The sequence below is a fragment of the Leptodactylus fuscus genome, chromosome 1 (genome assembly GCF_031893055.1).
Source record: "Leptodactylus fuscus isolate aLepFus1 chromosome 1, aLepFus1.hap2, whole genome shotgun sequence".
In the NCBI taxonomy this organism is placed as follows: domain Eukaryota; kingdom Metazoa; phylum Chordata; class Amphibia; order Anura; family Leptodactylidae; genus Leptodactylus; species Leptodactylus fuscus.
Genome location: NC_134265.1, coordinates 90409312 through 90435969, shown reverse-complemented (window position 1 = coordinate 90435969; position 26658 = coordinate 90409312). Strand labels below are relative to the sequence as shown.

At 39.2% G+C, this 26658-nt stretch overlaps 1 protein-coding gene across 1 annotated transcript in view; it reads left to right on the top strand.

The window, feature by feature from the left end:
- RPH3A (rabphilin 3A) overlaps window positions 1-12561 on the top strand; it is a 113015-nt gene extending 100454 nt beyond the window's left edge. Inside the window, exons 16-20 of the mRNA XM_075273991.1 lie at window positions 180-236; window positions 4294-4445; window positions 6347-6428; window positions 8439-8535; window positions 11076-12561. Coding sequence (XP_075130092.1) covers window positions 180-236; window positions 4294-4445; window positions 6347-6428; window positions 8439-8535; window positions 11076-11206 — 519 coding nt within the window. The 3' untranslated portion in view covers window positions 11207-12561. The remainder of the gene's footprint in view (window positions 1-179; window positions 237-4293; window positions 4446-6346; window positions 6429-8438; window positions 8536-11075) is intronic.
- Window positions 12562-26658: the final 14097 nt, after the last annotated feature.

Here is a 26658-nt window from a genome sequence, read left to right as displayed (position 1 = left end):
ATGGCTAGCTAAATGTCATTCCAAGCAATATGCTTTCATCTCTTAGAACTGGCTTTGCAATTCTGTGATGCATCTTATCTTGCGGGTTCTAGACATGTTATAGTTATCAATCTATGGGTTATATTCTGTAATTTGGTGATGGCTTCTGATTGTGCTCAATTGTTTTACTTTTATTACAGATGAAGCGTGCTGGAACCACAGGCTCAGTCAGAGGCATGGCACTGTATGAAGATGAGGTAAGTCATATCTTTTATCTATGCACTGCGGTTCCATTTTTACTTGTGCTTTATGCATCTGAGTGTGCAGTTTATGATGTGTATTTAGTTTAATATGCGGTGACTTCTTACACTGAGGTACAAAGCAGGAAAAAAGGGATATACAGCTCACCAACAATATCCAGATCAGAAATCCACACCTCTTATTTAAAGTTTTCAATGAAATGGAAAGACGGCGCTCTCAGGTCACAACAGGATTTTATTCAAAAAGACAATGATGCACAACGCTAAAAAATCGCCGCGTTTCGGGCACACCTGCCCTTTCTCAAGTGCGTAACTTCACACAAAGCTCGGTCAGTCTGGAAGATGTATACAAATTGTATACATCTTCCAGACTGACCGAGCTTTGTGTGAAGTTACGCACTTGAGAAAGGGCAGGTGTGCCCGAAACGCGGCGTTTTTTTAGCGTTGTGCATCATTGTCTTTTTGAATAAAATCCTGTTGTGACCTGAGAGCGCCGTCTTTCCATTTCATTGAAAACTCTATCTTCCCTGGCCTTGGCCGGTGTCCATCAGACGTGCTGCCTCCTCCACCTGACGGTAAACCCCAAACGTAGTTGTGAGCGATTGTCACAACCTCATCAGGTGAGAGGCCATTTGGTCCTTTTAAATCTTCTGGTTATTTCCACCAAAATTTATCAGACATTCTACACTATATAGTGTGCTCGGTGTCTCTTTTGTTTTTTATTCCACCTCTTATTTAAGGTGCACGAAGCAAACAGGTAAAGCCCAGACCCAGGCTTTACACATTCAAGTAAAAATGATCAGCACCCAAACAAAAAATTCTGATTAAAATAAAATATATATCCATTGGTCCAGTAATTCTGAAAACCGCCTATGTGTTTCAGGACATGTCTCTTAGTCATGGCATATTACTAGTACCAGGATTATATAACCACAAAAGACCACAACCCCCGTAATCACATGACACATGAATATACAAACAAAAAGCATAAAAGAAAATAAAAATAAAAAAGTCCAGAAATTTATTACCAATGAATCGTCCCATATTGTAACCTTGTCAAAAAGAACATATATAATAATAACAATAAACAACATCATCATCATCATTAATATAAAAGACTATACAGCAAAAAACATAATTGTGTATGATACAAACAGAAATGTTGATAATAATATATTAGAAAAATATCCCAAATTATGAAAAAAATATATACGAACCTACTTGTGGCAGTCTCAGACGTTATAATTTGCATATAGATTTGCCGCATGTCCCACAAATGGGAAAAGAAATACCATGGTTGATAAACAAAAGCAATCTCGCATGTTAACTGTGAAAAAAAGAAAGTTTTTGTGTCATAAACAATTATGTTTTTTGATGTATATTCTTTATTATATTGATACAGATTATTATTATTATTATTATTATTATATATTGTTGTATGTTATGTTCTATTACGGGAAATAATTGGTAGTAATTTCTGGACTTTATTTTTGTTATTTTTTATTTTAATCATGTATTTATGGGGTGTTTGGTCTTTTGCAGTTATATATTCCTGTTACTAGTTTGCTATACTATGACTAAGAGACGTATATCAAAACGCGTAGGCTGGTTTCAGGATTACTGGACCAACGGATAGATATATATATATATATGTATATATATATATATAGTAACATGAAGATTAACAGTTTTATATTTTATTTTAATCATCATTTTTTTTTGGGTGCCAATCATGTTTACTTGGATGGGTTAATGACTTCTTACACTGTTGGATGTTACACTGTGAGTCCTCACATTTACATCACGTATATGCTGCAGTATCAGTACATTAGATGAGTCGGAGATCTGGCTGCTTTCTCCTTTGATAGGTTGGAGTAGGAGGAGGTGAGCCAAACTTGGTGTAGTTATTATAGATTGGAAATTGGTCATACAAAAAGTTTGCCGCTCATTAATATTACGAAGAGAAATGATATTCTTCACATTCGCCATGAGTCATTGTAAAGAGTAATGGTCAGAACTATAATGATGAGAAGCTCTAAAAGCCCTGAAGGGGAAAGTCAGGAGGGCCATCACGTCTACATCCAATTTAGTATATTTTAGGAACAGTGTACTAGTTTAATTGATCATTAGACGTTCAAGTACCAAGTAAGTTATGAGAAGGTCATATCCACGTCATGTGACTAGAATGGATGACGGTATACAGTTGACCTCTAATAACCCTGCCTGCAGGTTCCCTAAATCCAGAGCTATAAAACTGCTTCCCTATGACCTGTACCCAGCTGTTAAAAAATCCTCTCAAATTGACTTGTTCTCCCTGCTGTATTATATCAATACTGCAGTCTCTCCACTTATTTTACAGAAATAAACATCAATTACTCTATTTTTATCTAAGCTAATTCATTTCTAGGGAATTTGTATTATTTTTAGTTATCTATTGATTTTTAATCCCTGGAAAACATAGTGTGATATTGTCTGTTGGCCAGCATACAATAATGATAGAGCGTTATCAATACTGTCAAATGAGGTATCAATTTACAAGGCTACAGGCATGATGTAAAGTGCTCCAAAGTCAACAAAATGGCTGTATGTTGCATGATAAAGTTGGTGGGACTTGGAAGCCATATTAGATATTTGGCATATGCAGCATTATAGGGAAAAAAAATTCAATTCTTAACATCTGAGAATACAGGCTCAGACACATGACTGTAATGTGTGCACAGACTTTATACCATGGCATGCAGAATCCATAAGGGCTAGTTCACACGGGGGCAGGTTCCATGAAGGGTTGCAGCTGAAAACTAACCTTATGATGAGTGTGGAACCCTGACTGAATAGATATTCAAGGCCATCAATATAAAAATCCCTTAAACACCAATACTCCCTTATTCTTCTATAGCACCTTAGAGTACCTGTCCTAGTTCCAAGTACCATCTGAAGAGTCTTATATATCTGTGATTGTGCAGAGTAGAGTCAATCAAGACTTCTTTGCATAACTATTTCTGACTCCATCAAGTCCTGAAAGCGTTCCTCTCATACAGACTACTAAAATATGTTTGTGGGATAATGTTCCTGTAGGTTTGCCCTTCATTGTTACAGAATTATAAATCCATTTTTTCATGAGCTATGCAATGTTTATTTTACAATACACAAAAATGCATAGATGCTATTGCAGATCCTCCATTAAGTAGAGAAACACATCCTGCATCACATTTTGCAAATGTTCACCGAAACATGGTCCTATTCCTTACTACTTTTGTCGCACCTCCACGACTGACTTTAATTGCAAAGTAATGCCCTGCCTATACCAGCTATTCTTTCTAAGCCTGCCAATCCGCTGTTATCAGAGGAAGTTCCATGCAGGTTGATCCTGTTTGCTGCAGAAGGTTGTTAGCTGTTTGTTATAGGTGTCACCTGCTGAACCTAAGTAGAATGGCATAGTGCGGGAACTACCTGCTCACTGCAGCATACTATTATGGAATAGTTAGGGAAGGGGTTAAAGGTGTTATCACAAGGTAAATAAAGGGCACCATGTCTGCACCATGTCATGTCTGCAGTATCTAAACACAGAAGCAGTTTGATTACAATTAAAATTGTTTTATGCCTTACGAAGAAATGAAAATTTACTGGTGGAACAATGCCTTTTAGTAGGAAATACATTACTTTGCTTTGCAATGTTGAAAAATAGTACAAAAAATTTGGTTAGTCATTGTTTTTTCCCCCTATTATAGGAGTATGCATTACAAACGTATGCAAAACATTGTTTTTCTGTCACTTATAAGTACAAGACAGCGGTTTGTAATGCCAGCCTGAGCTTTGCTAAAACAACATATACTGTGTACAGTAACTATAAACCATTGTACTTGCAGCACTTTCACATTGACGCATCTTTAAGAATTTGAGGTGTGTGCCTCCTTTCCAGGTGTCTGCGCACCTCCTTTATAGATATATCTGCGCCATTTTTAGCTGACTAGCAATATAAACAAGTGGTACTGTCCTTTCCATTATACCCTGGACACGTATGTGCAAGGCATCTCACAAGCTTCTGATTTTGTAGACAGATCGTGGAGGAGATGTAGAAGACCGAGGAAAGATTCTGGTGTCTCTTATGTACAGTACTCAGCAAGGAGGGCTGATTGTTGGGATTGTACGCTGTGTCCACTTGGCAGCAATGGACGCTAATGGCTACTCTGATCCATTTGTCAAGCTGTGAGTATATACAGGGAAATATATGGTTTTAGATGGTGTATTTATTTTCATTTTTTTTAGGTATGATCTCTTATTTAACCTGTACAGCCATACAGTGACGTATACATGGAAATAAAGTGGGATCCTTAACTCAGAACTTCACAGAGAACCAGAACAGACAGGTTCTCTGTAATATAATGGCTATGACTTTAAAAGTAATTAATGCTAGAGGGAAATGCCTGACTGACTGCCACTTTCCCTGGCAGAATCATCTGTTTCTAGGAGGTTGACAGGGGCTTGACCTTGGGTTATCAGCTGACCATCCTAGAGGCGATATATATGATCTGTAGGTCTAAATTTCTTCCTGCTTTAAGTCCACTGAAGCATGGATTATTAAAGAAGCACTTTCTTCCGTTTGAAAACGAACCTGTGTGTAGTAATGAATAATGTGACAGTTTTATTGTGTAGTTATGTGCTCCTCTCTGAAGCACTAACCTCCTTCCCTCTCCTTTGACACTCACAGTGTATCCTGTATGAACAGGAGGTCAAACTAACAATACAAGTCTTTGGTGAGACAGATTAAGGCTCTAATAGACTTGCATTGATAAGTTTTACCTTCTACACTGTTGGCATCAAAGAGCAGAGAGGAGGTCAGTGCTCCAGAGGGGGGCACATAATGTCATAGTAAAACTGTCTGTAAGATTTTCAGTAACATTACACTACACACAGGGTTTCTAGTTCTTTCTCCTTTAAGAAATTGAGTTAAACCTTTATATTAGTGATATTTATGCTTTAAACAATAACTTACAGCGCTTATGATCAAATCTCATTTCTCTGTGTCCTTGTGTGGACATTACTAAATCATATTACTTTATCAAGAACCTGCCAACTCTGCTGACATGTCTGCTTTAGTACAGTGAAAACTTTCTCCATAAAATAAAAGTATCGGGGCATCTTTTTCTCGAACTATGGAATGTGCCGTTCCTGTTATTCCTTTTAGCAATTTAGTAAGACATTGACAGCTGGGTGTTTTCCCTTCTAAGGCCGGGTTCACAGGGAGTATTTTGGCTCGTAATGTGGTACGTAGACGCTGCTGGAGCTTTTGTGGGCCATACACGCTCCCATTGTTTTCAATGGGAGCCAAAACCGTATATGCGGCGCTATTTTGTGGCCGTGATTTTGCGGCGGCCGCAAAATAGCGCCACATATACGGTACCGGCTCCCATTGAAAACAATGGGAGCGTATACGGCCCGCAAAAGCTCCCGCGGCTTCTACGTACCACATTATGAGCCAAAATACTCTGTGTGAACCCGCCCTAAAGATGAGAAAACTAGTTTGTATCAAGCTAGGTTAGATACACATTTTTGGAAGTTTGCCATCCAGGAATAATTATACTCCTTTTCAAAACCCCAGAGTATAATAAGCGGAGACCCATAAGGAGGTGCAGACAAAATAAATAAAAAAAACAATGATTCTTGCCTATCCTCACCTTTCTTGAGTCCAGTCCAGTCTTTTCCCTGAGGTCCAGGCATTACTCAGGCTCTTTGGACCACTTCCAAAATCTGCTCTGATGTCATGCACCAGAGGGTCATTGCTGAGACCTGTGATTGAGCCTCAGAAATCTCATGGGGCGCCCTGACATTATGATGTTTTGACAATCCAAAGCTAAGCTGGTAGGAAAATGTTGCAAATATTAGCAAAATGAATCTCGCAATGTATGTAACCGTATATCAATGGTATAAATTATGTTATACTTAGTAAATCAGACATTTAAAGAGTGGTGAGAGATAATCTTTAAATATGAAATAAATGAGAAATTATTTTACATTTCAAATTGTTTGTTTTTGCATTATTACTTAGTATATTATATATAATAATTTTATATTTATTATTTTAAATTTTTGTGTTTTTTGTATTGTAGTTGGCTAAAACCAGAAGGAGGCAAAAAGGCCAAGCAAAAGACTCAAATTAAAAAAAAGACTCTTAATCCAGAATTCAATGAGGTGAGATGCCACTAACAGTGGACAAACATTCACTTAAGTGTAATAAAGGGATGTGGCTGTAAGACCCCAGACCCCTAAGAGATGCCATAAAAGTTCTTAGTACTGACTTGACAGCCGTGAGGGTCTTTCCTAGGTCTGGTCTGCTGCTTCAAAACTAGTTACTACAATACCAGAGCTAGTGGCACTGTTCATACTATTTATATTTAAGAATTTCAGGGTTTGAGATTTCTCCAATATTATCAGGAGTGTGGTTTTTTTTTGTTTTTTTTTAAAGTATTACAATAACTCATATCAAACAATTCCATGTAACAAATAATGAATACAAATGGAAGGCTTAAATTGTAAATGAGCAATGTCATTGTTACATCAATTGACCAATCTGTACAAAATCAGAGACTAAGGGAGAGGGTTAAGACCTTAAGTTTGTTGAAACAACCCAGGGAGTACCACTCTAAATAGGAACTACAGTAGTATGTCTAGTGAAACAAATGAAAACGGTAACCGTTACCTACTGACAGAATCCTAATTTAAATGTAGACCTGTATCTGCCACAAGTGAAATACAATAGCATTATATTCAATAGGAGAGTTAAAATGTTTGGTTTGAGTATTTCGGCCATCTGTCTCTTCTGTTGTGAAAGGCAGCCTAGGTGCACTCAGACTGTGTAAAAGTGTTATACAGGTGTGGGAAAATAGTTTAGTTTATTTTTGTCAATTAAAAAAATTACAAAGGTTTTCCAGGATAAACTTTTTTCTATATATATTAGGCAAGGGAAGGTGAAAAAAAAACCTACTCGCCTGTCCCTGATGCTCCGGTGTCTTCATTTGTAGTTCGGTCTTGCTGCTCCAACATTTTCTGGCTGGGTAGTCCCCGCCACTCTGTGACGTTCTGGGTTTCTTTCCTTAGGTCACTGATTAGCCTTAGCGGTCACATGACTGTTGAGGTCAATCAGTGGCCTAAAGAAGAGACACAGGACTTCACTACTTGGCCTCAGCGGTCACTTGCGGCAGAGAGTTCTGCCAGAAGAAAATGCCAGAGTAGCAGGACCAGACCACAGTGGGAGACATCGGAGCACTGGTGACAGTTGTGTGTGTGTTTTTGTTTTATTTCCTTTATCCTGGACAACACCTTTAAGTGATTGAATGAATAAAAGGCAAATCTAAATCAAACCAATACACCCTTTGGGGGAGGAGTCATGGAAGTGATTAAATGGACCCCACAGAATCCTGATTTCTACATTATCAAGTCTGTCTAGGATTACATCAAAAGACAGAAGGATTTGAGCAAGACTGCATCCATGGAACATCAATGGTTAGTTCTCCAATATGTTGGGACCTCTGTTGTGATTTCTTTCAGAAACTGTGTACTTGTTTATCTGGAAGAGTTGATGCTGGTTTAAAGGCAAAGGGTGATCATACAAAATATGGATTTAGATTTCTCTTTTGTCCAATTACTTAGCGTGAAAATGGTCACAGAAATGATTAACACTTCTATTTTTTGAAAACATTCTTTGCAGCATTTTTCCTTGCTGCACAGTTTTGAGCAGTCAGTATACATTACTTTTCATGGTAATACTTTCTGCTCTTGTAGTGTAGTGTTCTCATCTGATCTCTTTTCTCATGGGTTTACCAGTACCAGCTTTAATTTAAAAGATGAATCACAGGAGGGTTTATATGTTGTAAGCTTCCCCTACTGGTGGATGGAGGTACTGTATAGCAAGACCTTTATTATTTAGTTACACAGTTATATTTATTATGATTTTTAGAATTTCTCGGGATGTGATTTGGGGAAACTTGGGGAAAAAAAGGCAAAAGGTCATATTGCTTATCAGACTACAAAGTTCTATTGTCAGAAAGTAGGTTCTAAAATCACAGTTTGCAATCTGGTAACCTAAAATGTGTGCACTGTGCCAGTAATAAAATTTTAATGTATAAGTCAAAATAACTAAAAGTTGTATTAATTTTTTAATTTTTACTTTTGCATTTTCTTATTTTATTTCTTTTCCTGTAGGAATTCTTCTTCGATATAAAACACAGTGACCTGGCAAAGAAGCAGCTAGATGTATCAGTCTGGGACTATGATATTGGGAAGTCCAATGATTATATAGGTGAGATGGTGAAATGATCAATCAATCAATCAAATAATTACTTGTTACTCAAGTACCAATGGCTGTATAGCAATCATAATTGCATATCAAAGTCACACTGTTCATTGCTGACTTTTTATTCAGTACTTTTGCGAAGATTATTATTGTACATTCAGATGACAAAGAGTACAAATCTGCAATGAGAGCGTCCTACACTGCAGTCATTATAGAAACTGTTGGCATTGCAGTTATCCATATATCAAACATTTTAAAAACAAGAAACATTATAGCAAAAAGACACAGAAGGATGACATTATATAACAATCCAAGTCTATCGACTATTACACAGTGTCTAGGGGTATTTGTTGTTATTGTTAGAACACCTTTAATTTACTTGGCGCTTTACATTTGAAGAGGATTTATATACAAAACACACAAAAACAGTCACAATAGACTAAATTGTTGATCAACTGGTACAGTGAGATAGAGGCCCACATTGGTTTATAATCTATAAGGGAAGGGGGATAGAGATATTAGGTACATTTAGAAGCTGTTTTGATGGTGATATGGTGGTAGCTGGGTGGTTGTAGGTTGTATGCTTTGTCTGAAGAGGTGATTCTTGAAGTTTGTGACTGTGGGGGATAATCTTATTGCTTTGTGGTGTTGCTTTCCACAGTATAAAATTTACTTGAGAAGGGAGCCGAGAGTTCCGAAACGTAATCTGTTATCGTTATTAGTTAGCCATTAAAAGGGTATCAACTACTGAAGACTATCAAGTTTTTTTTTATTATTTCCTACCCACTCGCTAACACGGTACGAGAACAAACATTTTTCTTCCATAGTATAGGGAGAAATCTTTGCAGATGTGTTTGATACAATTTAGGTACAGAAAACTCATGTGATTTATTGATCAGTTTGGTCACCTTATTGCTGAATCTGCATCCAAGGAAAAATACCAGCTCTTTGCCAGCTATTCTGGCACCGTTGGAGTTTTTTCTTTAGCCCCAGCCATTCATAAGCAATCAATGCTGTTAGTTTTGGTGCCTCATATGCTATTTGGGCGCTCTTCCCCCTTGCTAGTGGTTGGTGTCAGGCAGGAGCAAGCATAGGGAATGCAGAGCTCTGACATCTCTGATTGGAGCTCAGAATCACATACTCCTTCCTAACACTCCCCACCTGACAGTAGAGATCCTAAGTAAGTATATCAGACATCAAAACTGACAGCACCAATAGCTCAGGAATGATGGGTGCCAAACAAGAAATGATTAGAGCACTGGAATAAGTGGAGTTGATCCTATTAACAGGTGCTAAGAACTGGAGTTGATGGAGGTGATGAAAGGTTATCTTAAGTATATATTAAAAGTATGATGACATTTAGTTTAATTATTGGTTGCCTGGATATGATTGCAACATGATACCAGTGATAAGGAAGAGAATTTCATTACCATTTAACAAGTACAATGCATCTCTTATATATATAAAAAAAGAGTGTCTGTCTGTTTGTTCCTTATGCACGACCGAACGACTGGACTAATTCTCACCAAATGTGGCGTATAGGTCCACAGGCGCCAGGAAGGTTTTACACCATGTCTCAGCTCTCTAGGACATACCATTCTTGAGATACAGTATTCCCAACAAGTGACCTACATTAGCCAATACAAGCCTGCAAGTCTTTGACTCATATTCCAACTGCCATACACAGGGTCACATATCCTTTTTCAGCCAATAGAAGCTTGAAGGTTTCCATAACACCCCAGCCATTTTTCTTCACTGCTGTAGGTCAGCATTAAAGGGGCAGGGCGCTGTGGATGGCACTGTTACACAAGGTCACATGCACACAGCTTTACTCCAGGTATCCATAACAACTGATTGCAGGTTTTTCATTGATATAAAAACTGAGATACACATGATGCTTATGGACCAATGGAAACTCACAGGTTCTTCAGTCTTGATAAACACACAGCTTTACACCATGTTTCCATAACAACCAAGCTATTTATGACCTGTATTAGTCAATAGCAGTTCTCGGGTCCTTAAATATTCAGTCGTATGATGTGTATCAGCTAATATAACGTCACATTTCATTTACCAGGTTTCCATAACAACACAGCCATAAATAGACTCTACCTATAACTGGACTGCCATACTGGGTGCCAGCATTCTTAAAAATGTAAACATATTTAAACTACACACAAACGACATACAAAATAGACCAGTGTCAATTCTTATGGGGCCGCTACATAAACAAAAAATGAAATATACCCGTGCGAAGCTGGATTTTAGATCAAAATGGGGCATGGTCTCAAAAAAATCTAATTATTAATTAGAAAACTTTTGGATCCATAGCAACATTTATGCAAGTGAAAGAAAAATGGTTCATAAGCTAAAGTTCTTAAAAAGAAGTATATTTCCTTTTAAGTTGATACAAAATTATATTTGTCACCACCAGTCACAGTCTGCACCCTTTGCATGAATTATTAGACTTGACACTCTAAAACAGCTGGAGAAAAACTTGTTATTTTTATTTCAAGAAAGTTTTGTTCTCCAATGTTTCCCTGCAGGTGGCTGTCAGCTGGGCATCAATGCCAAAGGAGAACGCTTGAAACACTGGTATGAGTGCCTGAAGAACAAAGACAAGAAGATTGAGCGCTGGCATGTTCTACAGAATGAAAACCATGTAGCAAGTGATTAAGAGACAGCTGCAGTATTTCACAAGCATTTATGCTCTGTACCAAGTCACTGTAAACTTTTTATGTCTTGTCTTCCAAAGCTTTCACACTTTTAGCTTTTAGCGATAGAAATATTATAGTTGCTCTTACTATATTCTTTACTCAATTTAAAAAAAAGCCGCATTTGTGTATGTCTTTGGAACAAATGCTGACAAATGATTCCGCGTGGTTGTTATTAAGCCTTCCCTTTTGCCAACCTCTGTCCATGGTTCTGCTACATTTTCTCCCTTTATGGCACACCTTTATATCCATTGCTGGTGAATTATAAAGAAACATATACTGTATAAAATGGAACTTTATTTTTATTCAAATCTTTATTAAGGCACAATGTCTTTGTACAAACAGATCTTACATATCTACCAGTGCACTTTGTCTTGTAGTAACAATGCTGACTGCTTACCTGAAGGTACAGGTTAGAGCTCCTGTGCCCTGCTATGTAACATGATGCTAAGTTGATAATTCAGAGCACAAAACAGCAATATTAATTCAGATACACGTTCTACAGTTTTCCAGTTGGTGATATACTGTATTCTCTGACCAAATGTTTGCACAGAATAGTTTGGGGGCCAATAACACTCTTTCTGTAGACCGTATTCTTACAGCACTTATTATTATTCCAAAGTTATTGCTGATTTTACACTAGATCCCATTGGCAGTCGGGCATTCAGTAAGCTTACGTATAATAGCTGCAGATATTCGGTGCCAAGCTCTTTTACATCACTGGCATCCCATAAATAATTGCTGTTAAATGCAAAAACCTAAAAGTGATAATGACTAAAATATTCCGATGTATTTCATGTCTTTAAATAAACATATCTGCATATCTATCAAAGGGCTAGTAAACCCTTGCTAAAAGTGCAAAATGGAACTTAAGCACCAAGGCAGCTGAGTAGGTCAGAAATACTGACAAATTGGATTAACCATTAATTGGATAGCAATAGCTCTTGATACATTGCAGTTTACTGTCTAGGGGCAATGAAAAAGGAGAAAAACAGAGATAATGCTGCTGAAAATGATAACGTTTCAATCGTATTACATACAACTATATTGGTTGGTAACAGGCTCAGACCACTCTTAGTCCACCCTTGATGACCTATGACTTGACTTCATTTATTATATAAAGTCATGTTACAATTTACTTACTGGTCATCAACCTACTCAGTGTTGTATGGCCTACACCTTTCTGGTTCTCAAGAGAGGAAACCATGTTCTGCTCTTATGTGGATGCACCTTACTAGTGCAAACTCGCACATCTTAAGTTTATGTGTTACACATTGGTAACTTATAACACACAATAAGCTGAATTTATCAGGGCTGTACCATCCTCTAAAGGCAGAGAAGATATAGATTTTACTTTAATGTAAAATAAAGATATACTTACCTGCATGCCATCATTTCAGAGATTATCTGTAATGGCTGGTAGTTTCTAATGCTGTCTGCCATGTGACTTATGCCAGTATTTCTTGGTTGTCATGTTGTTATGGCCTGCATAGGCTGCATTGATGACCTCATACAGAACAATAGGGTATTTCTTTAATGAGAACATTCAGGTAAGTATTTGGCCCACAGTCACATTTTAAATGGGTATTCAAAGTCTTTAGTATTGAGGATCTGTGTCTTAGAATATGTCATCGATATTAGATCAGGAAGGGCATGAAACATGGCACTCATGGCGATCAACTGTTTTCCACAGTGGTTGGTGCATCAGATATTGAATATCTCAGTATCAAAGTCCTGAAATACCCATCTAAAATGAATGAGACATAACCTTAAACTTTTTTTTTTTTTCTTTTTATGTAAGTAATTTGAGTACTGCCAAGCTTGTGTGCTGTTTTGCAGTCCTTAAGTCAATGCCCATTTGACCAAGAGCTGACATGTTGTAAAAGATGTGATAATACAATTTACAAGGTTTAGAGTACAGATAGCCTATTAGTACAGACTTGTTACTATTCCTCCCCTCTCTACTGCTTTCTCTCTCTTACCAAGCCATGTAATTCTTTATTTCATTCTGTAGAATTGATAAAATTGAGGTCATCCAGGATTTGGAGCAACCTCATTGGCAGTTGAGGTGAGAGTAAAATTAAAATAGAACATACTCACCCATCTCTGCCCACCCATTGTCCGTTGTCTGGTCCCACTCAGCGCAAGACGCTGTGAAGCTCACGATGAGACCAATCAGTAGCCTCAGTGCTCACTGGTCAGTAATCTATGTGAGTGACACTGGTCTCTGTATTGCGACCATTGAGGCCACCAATTGGTTTCACTAGTCAACTAGTCATGTGAGCCTCATAGCTTCCCACGCTGTGAGCTCTTGCCCTTGAGGGAAACAGGAGTGGAGCTGGACAACAGAGTGCCGCAGATAGTTGTTTGTCATCCACCCAACCACTACTGAGTTTTTTTGAAATCCTGGACAACCCCTTTAATTATGTTGTTTCTATATGGAAATTAACATTTTCAGTTTTAAGCTCATAATTCAAGCTAATATATTTTTTTATTCACCTATTTATCTTTTGTATTAAATGTTACTCGAGACTCATTGGAGAGAGCTAAAGACCCAATAAACGTACTTCGTTATAATTCACATAAATTGTCATAGTATAGATGAATACAGTAAATTAAAGTAAGATTTCCCATTGAAAAAAGCGGTGGCAAGACATAGAGTAGTATAAGTTCCTTTAATTTTGTCATGGCATTTGCATCCCTTTATAGACATTAACGCCCGATATTAATTATTGGAGTTTGGTGTATTATACAGTGACTGTTCTCTGAAAGACCACCTCTTTGCTATGACAAGTGTTAATTCCCTTATATTCTTTGTAGATTGGCCATTCCCTTGAGAGGACCACCTTTTGTAGACCACTTTTTACTGCAATTTCAGATGCTCCTCTCAAGGAGTTTTCACTGTATACATTAGACGGCACTTAGTATGAACTATATTGTGCTTTGTGTAAACCATAAATGTGGTCAAGGTGACTTCATAGATGTATCCTTTGTACTAAGATGCTTGAGTGAAGAACAGCTGAATTAAAAGTGAATCAATTGAGGATCTCATATTTGTGACTATGAAATTTTCATAATCACTTTCTATTCCAGCGTTTCTTTACTCCATTTGAGGTTGTACTTATAGTTAGTCAGTTAGTCCTTGTCTGACGACAGGTTACTATACTGATCTTACATTTAGTCACCTTGATCATCTTTAAGAACTCAATGGCCTACATTGTTATGGAATTTCACTATCTGCACACCATTCCTCTAATATGTGTGGTGTCTTAGACTTGTTCTGTCCACCCTCATAAATTCCTAGGTTTATAACTAATCCCACTGAGAGTAGCTGCAGCTTTAATATTGTGACAATGGACTAACTTGTATTTTTCTAGACCACCTGGAAATGTTCAGTGCTGTTGAGTAGATATCTAGACAATGCTTCTGATTTTCAACTCCGCATGAAGACATCACAGTCTTGAATTTTCTAGGATCTTTTCTACACAGAATCCAAGTAACTAGTCTCTGCTTTTCTAAATACACCTGGAACCTTCTGCTTGGAAGATGTTACAGAGGCTTTATTCTCAGTAGTGATAGAGCATTTCTGCCATTTGCATGGTTTCAGATGCTTACCGTGCTATATCAATGTAGATGTAAATATTATAGTATTTTTTCCATAGGATATCATGTTTCTTATTCAGTTCACAGGGTATGTAAAAGTTTACCAGTATACAGTACTTGATAACTATCTAATCTCCTATTCTGTAAAGTGTCTCCTTTGTAATGTTCTGGAATTTAATAAGATGGTAGTATAAAAAAGCTCATGTTGGCCTGTCTTACTTGTAACTCTGGGACTTTTCTAGATTTTATTTTAGTTAGACCAAATGAAATTAGAATGAGGAATGTGATCCAGATTTATCTTGAAAGTTTCCCATGCCAATGTTTTTCAGAATTCATTGAGCCTTATCAAAGCTGTCTAGCAGAAGAACTGGCTATAGTAAACAATCACAAAGCTTTTTCCATGTTAAAGCTCTGATTGGTAGTTATGGCATATTTACTAACTTTGAAGTTGGTAAAATAGGCATGTCTAGACCCCACCCCTGGGTCGTTCCTAAATATAGTGAAGCCATCCACTTTTAGGGTGTAGTTTCTTAAGCCACATCACCTTTTTGGATCAGTTATGCCTCAACTGTTTCCAAAAATGATGGATTTCTTGCTCATTTCAGTGGGGACACAGAACCATGATCTATACCCACAGTTCTGTGTCCCCAGTGAAAGCAAAGAGAAAAGGATTTTACGGTGGAAATTTTTCTTAAATAAGGCCCAGACTTATGTCAGATGTAACAACATGTCGCACAGAGTACATATTCCATCCAGTACAGTTATTGTAGCTCTTAGGACAAGGGAGCCATCAGCCCGAGTAGGTATTCTGGATTTGTAATGTTTCCTATAAAGCCTTCATTTTGTCTTGATGCCGCTGCAATAATGGAATACAACCTGAAGTACTGGTGGGGTACACGGTGTATGAATATGATATCAGAACAATTCCGCATAATATAAGCAGTAATATTAGGTTAATATACAAATACCAGTCATGTGACCTTTATAGGGGACTACTTTATTCCTAGCTTGTTGCCCAAAGCAAGGCTCTTTTTTTTTAGATAAATAAGACCTTGGGTATTTATTAACTGTGGACTTCAAGAAACTAATGAGATGTTTGTTTAAAGCACACTAGAGAAGTAACAGAATCCTATTGGTTCATCTGTACTAAAATATTCACAATTATGTCTACTTAAATTTTTTAAAGGGGTTATAAAGAAACAGTGAAGCACGCCTGCCCATGGTTTGTGCCTGGTATCGCAGCTCCATTTAAATGAATTGGGTTGAGCTACAAAACAATATAGCATACAACCAATGAACGATAGTGGCGCTGTTTTTGGAAGGAAGCAACCATATTCTTCTTACTCTTTATGACCCCTTTAAGTAGGTTCAGCAAATACACCATGACAGCAGAAATGTGATCACATTGTAAACATTTGGCCTTGATACAACCAATGTATTGATGTACATAATTTATATAAGTAAATACATTGTGATTCTATTTGTGAGTGATACTTCTACTGTAATCCAACCGAAAAACCTGATTACTGACTGCATTACCTGTTTTGGAAAGAATATCCTATACTGGCACTGATGCCAAATGCATTGTCTTGTCACTTTTCTTTTTCCAGACAATCAGCATTGCAAACACAGTCAATTACTGGTTAACTTTTGTGTTTTCTGATAAACCAATATTAGGATAATTTCTCCATATTCACGTGTGTATTTCTTCACTGGACTGGATGCGTCATTATCAGACACATCAGCTGAACAGAAATATTTTTTCTCTGTAAATAGCGCATGCACCTATGGACTGAAATGGCGCATTGACTTATATGCTGATGTTTGCATATCAAAGAGCATGATGTGAATTTACCAGAAAAGTAACAGACCTAAACTGGTGTTACCAAGAATTTAGAAATAAACCTGTCTTCCTTTGCATGCTGATAGAAAATACTGATTTCCTTATGTGATGTGTCCAATAAAGAAAAAACTCAAGAAGATATGTTTTAGTTTGTATTTATTGTATATTGCAATGAAGTGTTTTTTTCGCTTGAACATCTGCATGTGGCACATACACTTCTGATGCCATTGTGCACAAAGACACCTGGGATGAAATGATAGTACTGAAATATTCTGCAATAGGAAAAAAGCAGCCCATTGATTTCTATGGGGAGTGCACATATGCCGGCTCCCATAGAAAGCAATGGGATCTGTTTTAACGCCGCTGATTCGGAATGCGTTACACGTTCAGAATCAGCGAGCGTATACTCCGTGTGAACGGGCCCTAAGGTTGATTAATCTGTGGGGCTCCATGGCTTATGGACAAGATGGAAGCTGCAATCTCAATACTGATGCCAAGCTCCTGGGCCCCGGTGTTACTGCACCCCCTCAAGTTATACCCCAGTTCCCTGCTGAGGCCACTGAGGGCCGGATCAATCATTTCTAATGTGTCAAAAAGAACAGAACTACAGGAAAAAAAAGCAAAGCTGTGAAAAAGCTGTATTTTCAATATAATTTTTGAAAAATACAGTATGTTAATTTTAGCTGCAGAATTGTGAGCATTTTCCCAAATTTTTGCAGCATGATATTTCATTCCAAGAAACAAACAAACAAACAAAAAACACAGTCATTGGAAAAGTGGGTGGGTGGAGTGTGGGTTTGCTAAAATTAAAATACCTTTCTCCCAATTGTACAATTTAAAAATAATCAAAAGTAACAGTTTTTTAGTATAGCGACAATTAAAAATACCCAGGTTATATTAAAATGTAAAACCATTTATCCTGTGCAGGAAAAAAAATCAAAATGTCAATCACCATTTTTTGTCATTTAAGAAAAAAAAAAAATGACTAAAGCCCACATCGTTATAGGTTTAATAGAAGAAAAACCTCAATGCAACAATATAATGCATTTACACTGTGTTTATCTCTGCTGTTGTTTTTTCATACGTTTTGCTTTTCACCTTAGCCTAAAGGTAATGTAAATGACATACACACGTGGACAAAATTGTTGGTACCTCTTGTTTAATGAAAGAAAAACTCACAATGGTCACAGAAATAACTTGAATCTGGCAAAAATAATAATAAAAAAATCCATGAAAATGATCAAATGAAAGTCAGACATTGCTTTTTGCTTCAACAGAATTAAAAAAATAAAATAAAACCCATGAAACATTCCTGGACAGAAATGATGGTTCCCTTAACTTAATATTTTGCTGCACAACCTTTTGAGGCAATCGCTGCAATCAAACAATTCCTGTAACTGTCAATGAGACTTCTGCACCTCTCAGCAGGTATTTTGGCCCACTCATGAGCAAACTGCTCCAGTTGTCTTGGGTGTGAAGGATGTCTTTTCTAGATGACAACATGTTTCAGCTTCTTCCAAAGATTCTCAATAGGATTTAGGTCAGGGCTCATAGAAGGCCACTTCAGAATAGTCCAATGTTTTCCTCTTAGCCGTTCTTGGGTGTTTTTAGCTGTGTGTTTTGGGTCATTCTCCTGTTGCAAGACCCATGACCTGTGACTGAGACCAAGCTTTTTGACACTGGTCACATTTCTCTCTAGAATCCCTTGATAGTCTTGAGATTTCATTGTACCCTGCACAGATTCAAGACACCCTGTGCCAAATTAGCCCCAGAACATAACAGAGCCTCCTCCATGTTTCATAGTAGGGACAGTGTTCTTTTCAAAATATGCTTCATTTTTTCGTCTGTGAATATAGAGCTGATGTGCCTTGCCAAAAGTTCGATTTTTGTCTGATCTGTCCATAGGACATTCTCCCAGAAGCTTTGTGGCTTATCAACATGTAGTTTTATTTATTACTTTTGTCATATTCAAGTTATTTCTGTGACCATTGTGGGTTTTTCTTTCATTAAACGAGGGGTACCAACAATTTTGTCCACATGTGTGCGTTCCCAAAATGGTATCTGTGAAAACTAATAAAAAAATCCCCTTGTACAGCTATTGATGTTGGAAATATTAAAAAGCCACAGTAATGTGTGATTTTTGCCAGGCAGTGAAAGCCGTAAAAGCAGAACCTATAAGAAATGGTCTGAATAGTTTTCCAATTTTATCCCATTGTGATTTTTGCTCCCCAAATTTCAAGTTCATTCTGTGAAGTATTAAGTGAGGTCATTATTAAGTTCAATTTGTTCTGCAAAAATCAAGCCCTCTTATAGCTACTTTGATCGAAAAAATATAAAAAGATGGTTCTTGGACGATAGGGACAAAAAACAAAAATGGGAAATTAAAATTTCTTCAAAGGGTTAAATAATTCCTGTTTCCTCAAGTTATCTGGAGTGTTGGGCTACATTCACATGACTAAGGCCTAAACCACATGGGCATGGAATAGCGTATTTTGATCTTGCGTCAAAATCAGGACCAAAATATGCCTGCCATGACTGTCGGTCGCGGATTCCTGCTCCAGAGTAGGCCCAAAATGAATGGCCCTAGTCCGGAGGGTGCTGCCGCAAGGCGGACGCCGCCACTCAATGAACCACAGAATCCGCCTGAAGAAAGGGCAGCTCGCTAGCAACATGCTGCTCACGGAAAAAAGATAGTGATCTCCATAGACCACCATTGTGAGGGGGCGGATTATGGCATGGATTCCACACCGAAATCTGTCACCTCTGTCCCCATGTGAACGAGCCCTAAGGTGTAAAATGTCTGTGAAAGATGTACATTTTTATACGACCAACTTGCACCCAAGGAGCACCCATTTTCACAGATTCCCCATACATTTGAGTTTATGGAGGGGTCTGAGAAAACAGAAAAATAGGATGTGACCTATATCAAAATAACATGTAAATAGCCCCCAGCAGCCGTGTTTCATCAGTTAAAAAAATGTCATACAGCCGTTATTCACTGTCTTGTGAATACAGCTTTAGGCCTAATGCACATGACAGTGGAAAACAGACAGCAGACTTTTTTTTTTTATTGCCCATCACACAGTTGTTTTTAGACCAATAGAAGTTAATGGGTTCATACGCACATCCTTATTTTAAACAGAATATGAATAACATCCGTTAAAAATTAGGACTTGTCCTACTTTTGCTTGTTTTTCTGGCCTGATGGATCCATTAGAGGTCTATGAGTCTGTTTTTAATGTTTGTCTGTTTTTTTGTTTTTTTTTATGTATTACATTAAAAACAAATCAGTGGACTGGTTAGGAGAAGAAAAAAAGAATAGACCAATGACGTTCTTCTGTTGTTTTTTTGTTTTGTTTTTTTTTTAACCTGGTAAACAGATGTCAAATGGACGTTAGATACCGATAGTTGGTCAGAAAATGTATGAAAGATATGTAACACACTTAAAGGAGTTTCTGTCTGATTCTAAAGGACATATTATACACTGACATATTATACACACTTCCTCTTTTGTCTCAATGTAATTTAAATTCACATTTGCAATATCTGATGCTGAGATGTTCTGCCCGCCGATAATACTGTGACATCCAAAAGCAGCAAAAATAAATTCCAGACATTAGATACTGTCACAGCCGGGCTTATGCCGCTTGTGCCCTTGATTAATCTGATCGTTTATGATTGCCACAAAGTTAGTGTTTCTGTCACCTCGAATCCTTTGGCTTGAAATACGTCAAACACCATCTGTTATGTCAGCTAAAACTCCAGGACATCCATATGTAGAAACAGTTAGCTATTTGCATTTTCATTATGACAGCCCATCCATGCACTATGCAGTGCTGCTGAAATGCTGGCTAATAGAGAATGTATACCGTGCTAGATTTGAATCAAGAGTTTTTTTGATTCCGCAGTTCCAAAAAGCACATTAAAATATTCAACAATAAGGGTCACAAATGTTACTCAATGCTACATATTTGATATACAAATTCAAATAGGAAACCACTTGGAGGATTTACTAAGCAATATATCAAATGTCAAGTGTTAGTATATTGTGTACAGTATATACTTACTATACTGTGGAATAGCTCAAATTTTCAGTAAGAAGTTTTTTTCCGAATAGAGGAATTTTACGCTAGTGGAAAATTCCGCTAGTGGAAAAAAAAGCTAGCAAAACCCAATGGGAGGCTTTTTTTTTTTCAGCCTGGAAAACTCCACACCAAATTCCTCACCATTTTCCTCCGTGTGAATAGCCCCTAAACCGGCGCTGGAATTCCATTAAGGGATTCCGTCCCTCAATCTGCTTGAAAAATGCAGACAGAAAAGTCCTGCAAACAGGACTTTACTCTCCGCATTTTTCAACTGGAAACCTGGCCAAGCCCATCGTAGGCTATGGGATCACAGGTTTCCAACAGTAACAGCATTATAAGTGGATTGGGTTTATATTTTTCATAAGAAACATTGTGGTGGCAGCTTGTATCCTCATGTAATCCCAAGGCTTTTTCCATGGAAACAGAAATTGTGGTGCTGTTCCTGTTCCCACATGCCAAACTTCTGATCGGCAGATACATCAATGAGTGGGCGATACAGTATCCATCCAGAATCTGTCAGAGATTTAGAATTTACAGTTAATCTTTTGAAAACTTGATTTGGATTGGATTTTAATGGTTATTGTCTGAAAATTATGGTATTGTTGGCCAAGAAACAGCAGATTAGAATATTGCCATTCTATATCTCCCACCAAGAACACTTGCTGGCCAATTTCTATTTTTCCTACTGAGTTACTTAGTTTTTTAACCCAAACTGGTTAGCAGCATGTTATTTCAATGATGTTGAAAAGAGAATTTCACTAAATATTTGGTGACACTGCTAAACTTTTGCATAATGTATTTGCTATGCAGTCTGTAAACTGTATATAGTCAGTGGAGTAATGATTGAGGTAATGCGCAGGGGTGCGACTGGGCCCGGAGGGGTACAGGACCTGTCTCAGTATCTGCTCTAGAGCTCTTACTGCTGATAACTGAAGTCATGCAGCGTACAACCCCAAAAAGGAGACTGGGGAGTGACAATAAAGATGACACAGGCTGTGCCACCTGCTAGGCTGCAGACGCTTCTCTCACATTCCAATCCCTCTCCAGGGCTGGACACAGCCAAGGGGGGAGGGGGGGGTCCTGCAGCTCTACCTGGTGTAGGTGATAGTGGTCTTGTTTTCCCCGGGGCTCTTCTAGTTGGGAGAGGACACCTCTCCTAGCTGAGCCGGTGAGATGGTGTTCAGAAGGGCCCTTGATGTTAGATGCAGGCATGACTCAGGAGTCAAGTGTTGCAGGGTAAACCAAAGAACTCTTTTATTGAACAGCTTCAACAGATTCACCAGCAGCTTGCAGATGGGTAAAGATACAGTTTACAATCCCCAAAGCCTTGATTTCAGGAGGTGTTGACCGGGTTGATACAGACTATGCAGTAAATACACTTCGCCTTCTCCTCTACCCGTACCACTCCCTACCTCAGCAGGTAGGGGAAAAACTGGGCAAAACGTCCTGACAGACTTGAGTACCTGAAAACTAGGCTCGGCTGAAATACTTCTGTCATGCACCTCTGTTGCTCCTACTGGCATGGAAGCAGATGTCTCTCGGAGATGAATCAGACTTTCTCCCTATCTCAGGGGCTGTCTCCGGATGAAAACTGGGATATTCAGAAACGCACCAAATTACTCCCTATCTCAGGGACTGTCTCTAGAACAAACCTGGAACAAGAAGACTCCCTCCTAGTTGCTGGACTGGTGTCTGCTGGATTCCTAACTGAGTTCTCCCTCTGCCTCCACACGGCAGGGCATATGTGTAGTAGGACTGCAACCGCTGTACTGGACTGGACTAAATCTGTGGCTCACAACAGGGGACTATAAACCCTCTCTTCAAACCCCGCCCAGTGGTCTGTGATTGGCAATGAGGTAGTATGAAGTATTCAAACAGCGATAAGTGCAAATATTCAGAAATGGCTTATATTTTACATTTTATATAGAACATAGAAGATGGGACAAAGATAAGATAAGATAAGATAAGATAAGATAAGATAATCCTTTAATAGTCCCACCTTGGGGAAATTTCAGCGTGTTACAGCAGCATAGTAATACAGATACAGGATAATACAGAGTAATATGTTACAGACGTAGACACAGATAAGCTGAGAAGAGAAGATATACTAGGAGTCCATGGCAGCTAAGGAAAAACAGAAGAGAAAGAGGAAGACCTCATGGTCATCCTCATAATCATTAGTTCTCTGTGCGGAGAGCTCTTCGTTTGGTCTGATGTAGATTATACAGCCTGGTCGCGGTTGGAAGGAAGGACCTGCGATAGCGCTCCTTCTCACACTTGGGGTGAAGCAGACGGTCGCTTACAGTGCTGCCAAGTCCCATCAGGGTCCCATACATGGGGTGGGATTTGTTCCCCCGCATGGAGGTCACCACAGACAGTATCCTTCTGTCACCCACCACCTGTACTGGGTCCAAGGGGCTCCCCAGGACAGAGCTGGCCCTCCTGATCAGCCTGTCAAGTCTATTTCTGTCCCTGGTTGATATACTGCTTCCCCAGCAGGCCACACCGAAAAAGATGGCTGAGGCAACCACAGAGTTGAAGAAGGCCCTAAGAAGTGTCCCCCGGACTCCGAAGGCCCTCAGCCTCCTGAGCAGGTAGAGTCTGCTGTGACCCTTTCTGTGCAGCGCCCCCAGGTGATCAGCCCAGTCTAGTTTATTATTGAGGAGCACGCCCAGGTACTTATAGGTCCTGACTATCTCAATACATGTTCCTTGGATCTCCACCGGGGTCGGAGCACCTCTCCGTTTACTAAAGTCCACCACCATCTCCTTGGTCTTCCCAGCATTAATCCTGAGCTGGTTCTGCTGGCACCATTCAACAAAATCCCGGTTTAAGTCTCTGTATTCCCTATCATCGCCATCAGTGATAAGGCCTATTATAGCAGAGTCATCGGAGTACTTCTGTAAGTAACAGCTGGATGAGTTGTGCCTGAAGTCAGCAGTGTACAGTGTGAAGAGGAATGGAGCAAGAACTGTACCTTGAGGTGCCCCCGTACTACAGATCACAGTGTCAGACACACAGTCCTGGGCTCTCACATACTGAGGGCGGTTTGTCAGGTAGTCTAGGATCCAGTTGGACAGGTGATGGTCCACACCACCAAGGTTCAGCTTCTCCCTCAGTAGTTCTGGCTGAATGGTGTTGAACGCACTGGAGAAATCAAAGAACATTATTCTCACAGTGTTCCCGGGTTTCTCCAGGTGAGAGAGAGCTCTATGAAGAAGGTGGATGATGGCGTCATCTACCCCAATGCCTGGCTGATAGGCAAACTGGAGGGGGTCCAGAGCGGAGCTCACTAGGGGGCGTAGGTGTGTCAGGACCAGTCTCTCTAGGACCTTCATCAGGTGGGATGTCAGTGCTACAGGTCGGTAGTCATTGTAGCCCATCGGGTTGGGTTTCTTTGGGACTGGTACCACGCAAGATGTTTTCCACAGTTGAGGTACCACCCCCAGCTTCAGGCTCATATTGTACATGTGCGTTATAATACCACACAGCTGGTCACTGCACATTTTAAGAACTCTTGCGCTTATACCATCTGGTCCCCCCGCTTTGTTCGCTCTAATGTTCTTCATTTCCTTACACACCTGAGACTCCTGCAGAATCAGATAGTCAGATTGCAGTTGACCGCAGGTCGGTGGGGGTTGGGTCTTGGTGTGTGAGGGGAGGGCGGTTAGCTGACATGCTGGTGGAGGGAGCATTTGCTTGGAGTCGAATCTGTTGAAGAATAGATTAAGCTCGTTAAGCCACTTCCTGTCCCCTACTGTTCGGTGCCTTGTCTTTTCCTTGTGTCCTGAAATTGCCTTAAGGCTGTCCCACACCTCAGAGATTCTACCCTCCCCCATCTGTAGCTCCATCTTCCGTCTGTAGTTGGCTTTCCCTTCCCTGATCAATTGTCTCAGCTGTTTCTGACAAACAAGACAACCTCGAGATACAAGTGACAAATATAAAACATATAGCAGTTCACTCCGGGATGCTACAGTCACATGGGGTGTACCAGCATAATTATGTTATCATGCCCCATTGTTGGAGCACAAAACCTCAGTCGCCAGATAGAATAGGATGCCACATACAGCAGGACAGAGCGAGGATACCATGGTGAGTTGAGGTAAGATGAGTATAAGTGCTTGTTATTTTTAATGACTTCTCCTGGGGAGACCCCAGGGTGTAATAATATCACTGACTATAGGAGGGAGGGGACTCTTGGGAGCATATAATACTGTGTGGGGGCCATTGTGGAGCATATAACTGTGTGGGAGCCACTGCAGAACACATAATACTGTGTAGGGGTCACTATGGATCATGTAATACTGTTTGGGGGCCACTGCGGAGCACATAATACTGTGTGGGGCCACTGTGGACCACATAATACTGTCCCAGTACTGCAGTTGTGGGTTCCAAAGCTGTATCCTTTTCAAGTATCTCAGATGCTGCTGCAGCACCTGTAACCACCACTATTAAGAATTCGCTCTAGGCAAAAGGTAGGGGGCCACGGACAAAAGTTTGCATCAACGCCCATAAGGGTGCATTCAGACTACGTAACGCCGGGCGTGTATGAGAGCCGTACATGCCGGCATTATGGCAGACTGACGAACACTTCCCATTCACTTCAATGGGAGCGCTCGTAAACGCCGCTGTTACGAGCGCTCCCATTGAAGTGAATGGGAAGTGTTCGGCAGTCTGCCGTAATGCCGGCGTGTACGGCTCTCATACACGCCCGGCGTTACGTAGTCTGAATGCACCCTAAGGGTGCATTCACACTGAGTAAACGCTAGCTTATTTTGTAGAGTAAAATTACACTTGTAAATTTTGCTATCCCATTGACTTCAATGATATTTTTTTACAAGTGTAAAAATACGCCTGTAAAAAATACGCCTGTAAAAATACGCCTGTAAAATGTCATTGAAGTCAATGGGATAGCAAAATTTACAAGTGTAATTTTACTTTACAAAATAAGCTAGCGTTTACTCAGTGTGAATGCACCCTAAGACCTTAGTTATGCCATTGTATAGTTTTATATATGTACCTGTGATGCAATCAATTTATGAGCTCTTCCACTGGGCATGGTGTCATTAGAGCCAATGGTTCATACCATCCAGCAAATTTTTAGAAGTCTTTGCTGAGCTTCCAGGAGAGAGGTTGTGCACAATAGGGGCAGAACTAGCGAAAAATCCCTAAGACAGGGATAAGTGAGCTGCTGATAACTGCTAAGAGGAGTTTCAAGATATTGGTGCTAATTGTGTGGAATCTGACAGTTAAACCATTACACTACATCTTACACTATGCCCACAGTAGAATTATTACATAAGATCTTCATCACCATCATTGCTGAAACTGTTTGTTGCCATTTGCACTGTTGTTCAGTAAAGTTAAAAGATGTTTCACCTGCAACCCTGTGTCTTCTGAGGTATTGCCTACAACTATCAACATAGGCTCTTCCAAATTCCACGTGGCTCAGAAAGGCTGAAGCCTACAGTCCTATGAAAAAGTTTGGGCACCCCTATTAATCTTAATCAATTTTAGTTCTAAATATTTTGGTGTTTGCAACAATCATTTCAGTTTGATATATCTAATAAATGATGGACACAGTCATATTTCAGGATTGAAATGAGGTTTATTGTACTAACAGAAAATGTGCAATATGCATTAAACCAAAATTTGACCGGTGCAAAAGTATGGGCACCTCAACAGAAAAGTGACATTAATATTTAGTAGATCCTCCTTTCGCAAAGATAACAGCCTCTAGTTGCTTCCTGTAGCTTTTAATCAGTTCCTAGATCCTGGATGAAGGGATTTTGTCTCTGGAGAAAAATCACGCTCACCTGCAGACTTCCTCCACTTCAAGTTCATGCTTAAAACATATAGTTCTGCCCTTCACCTAGCCAAACAA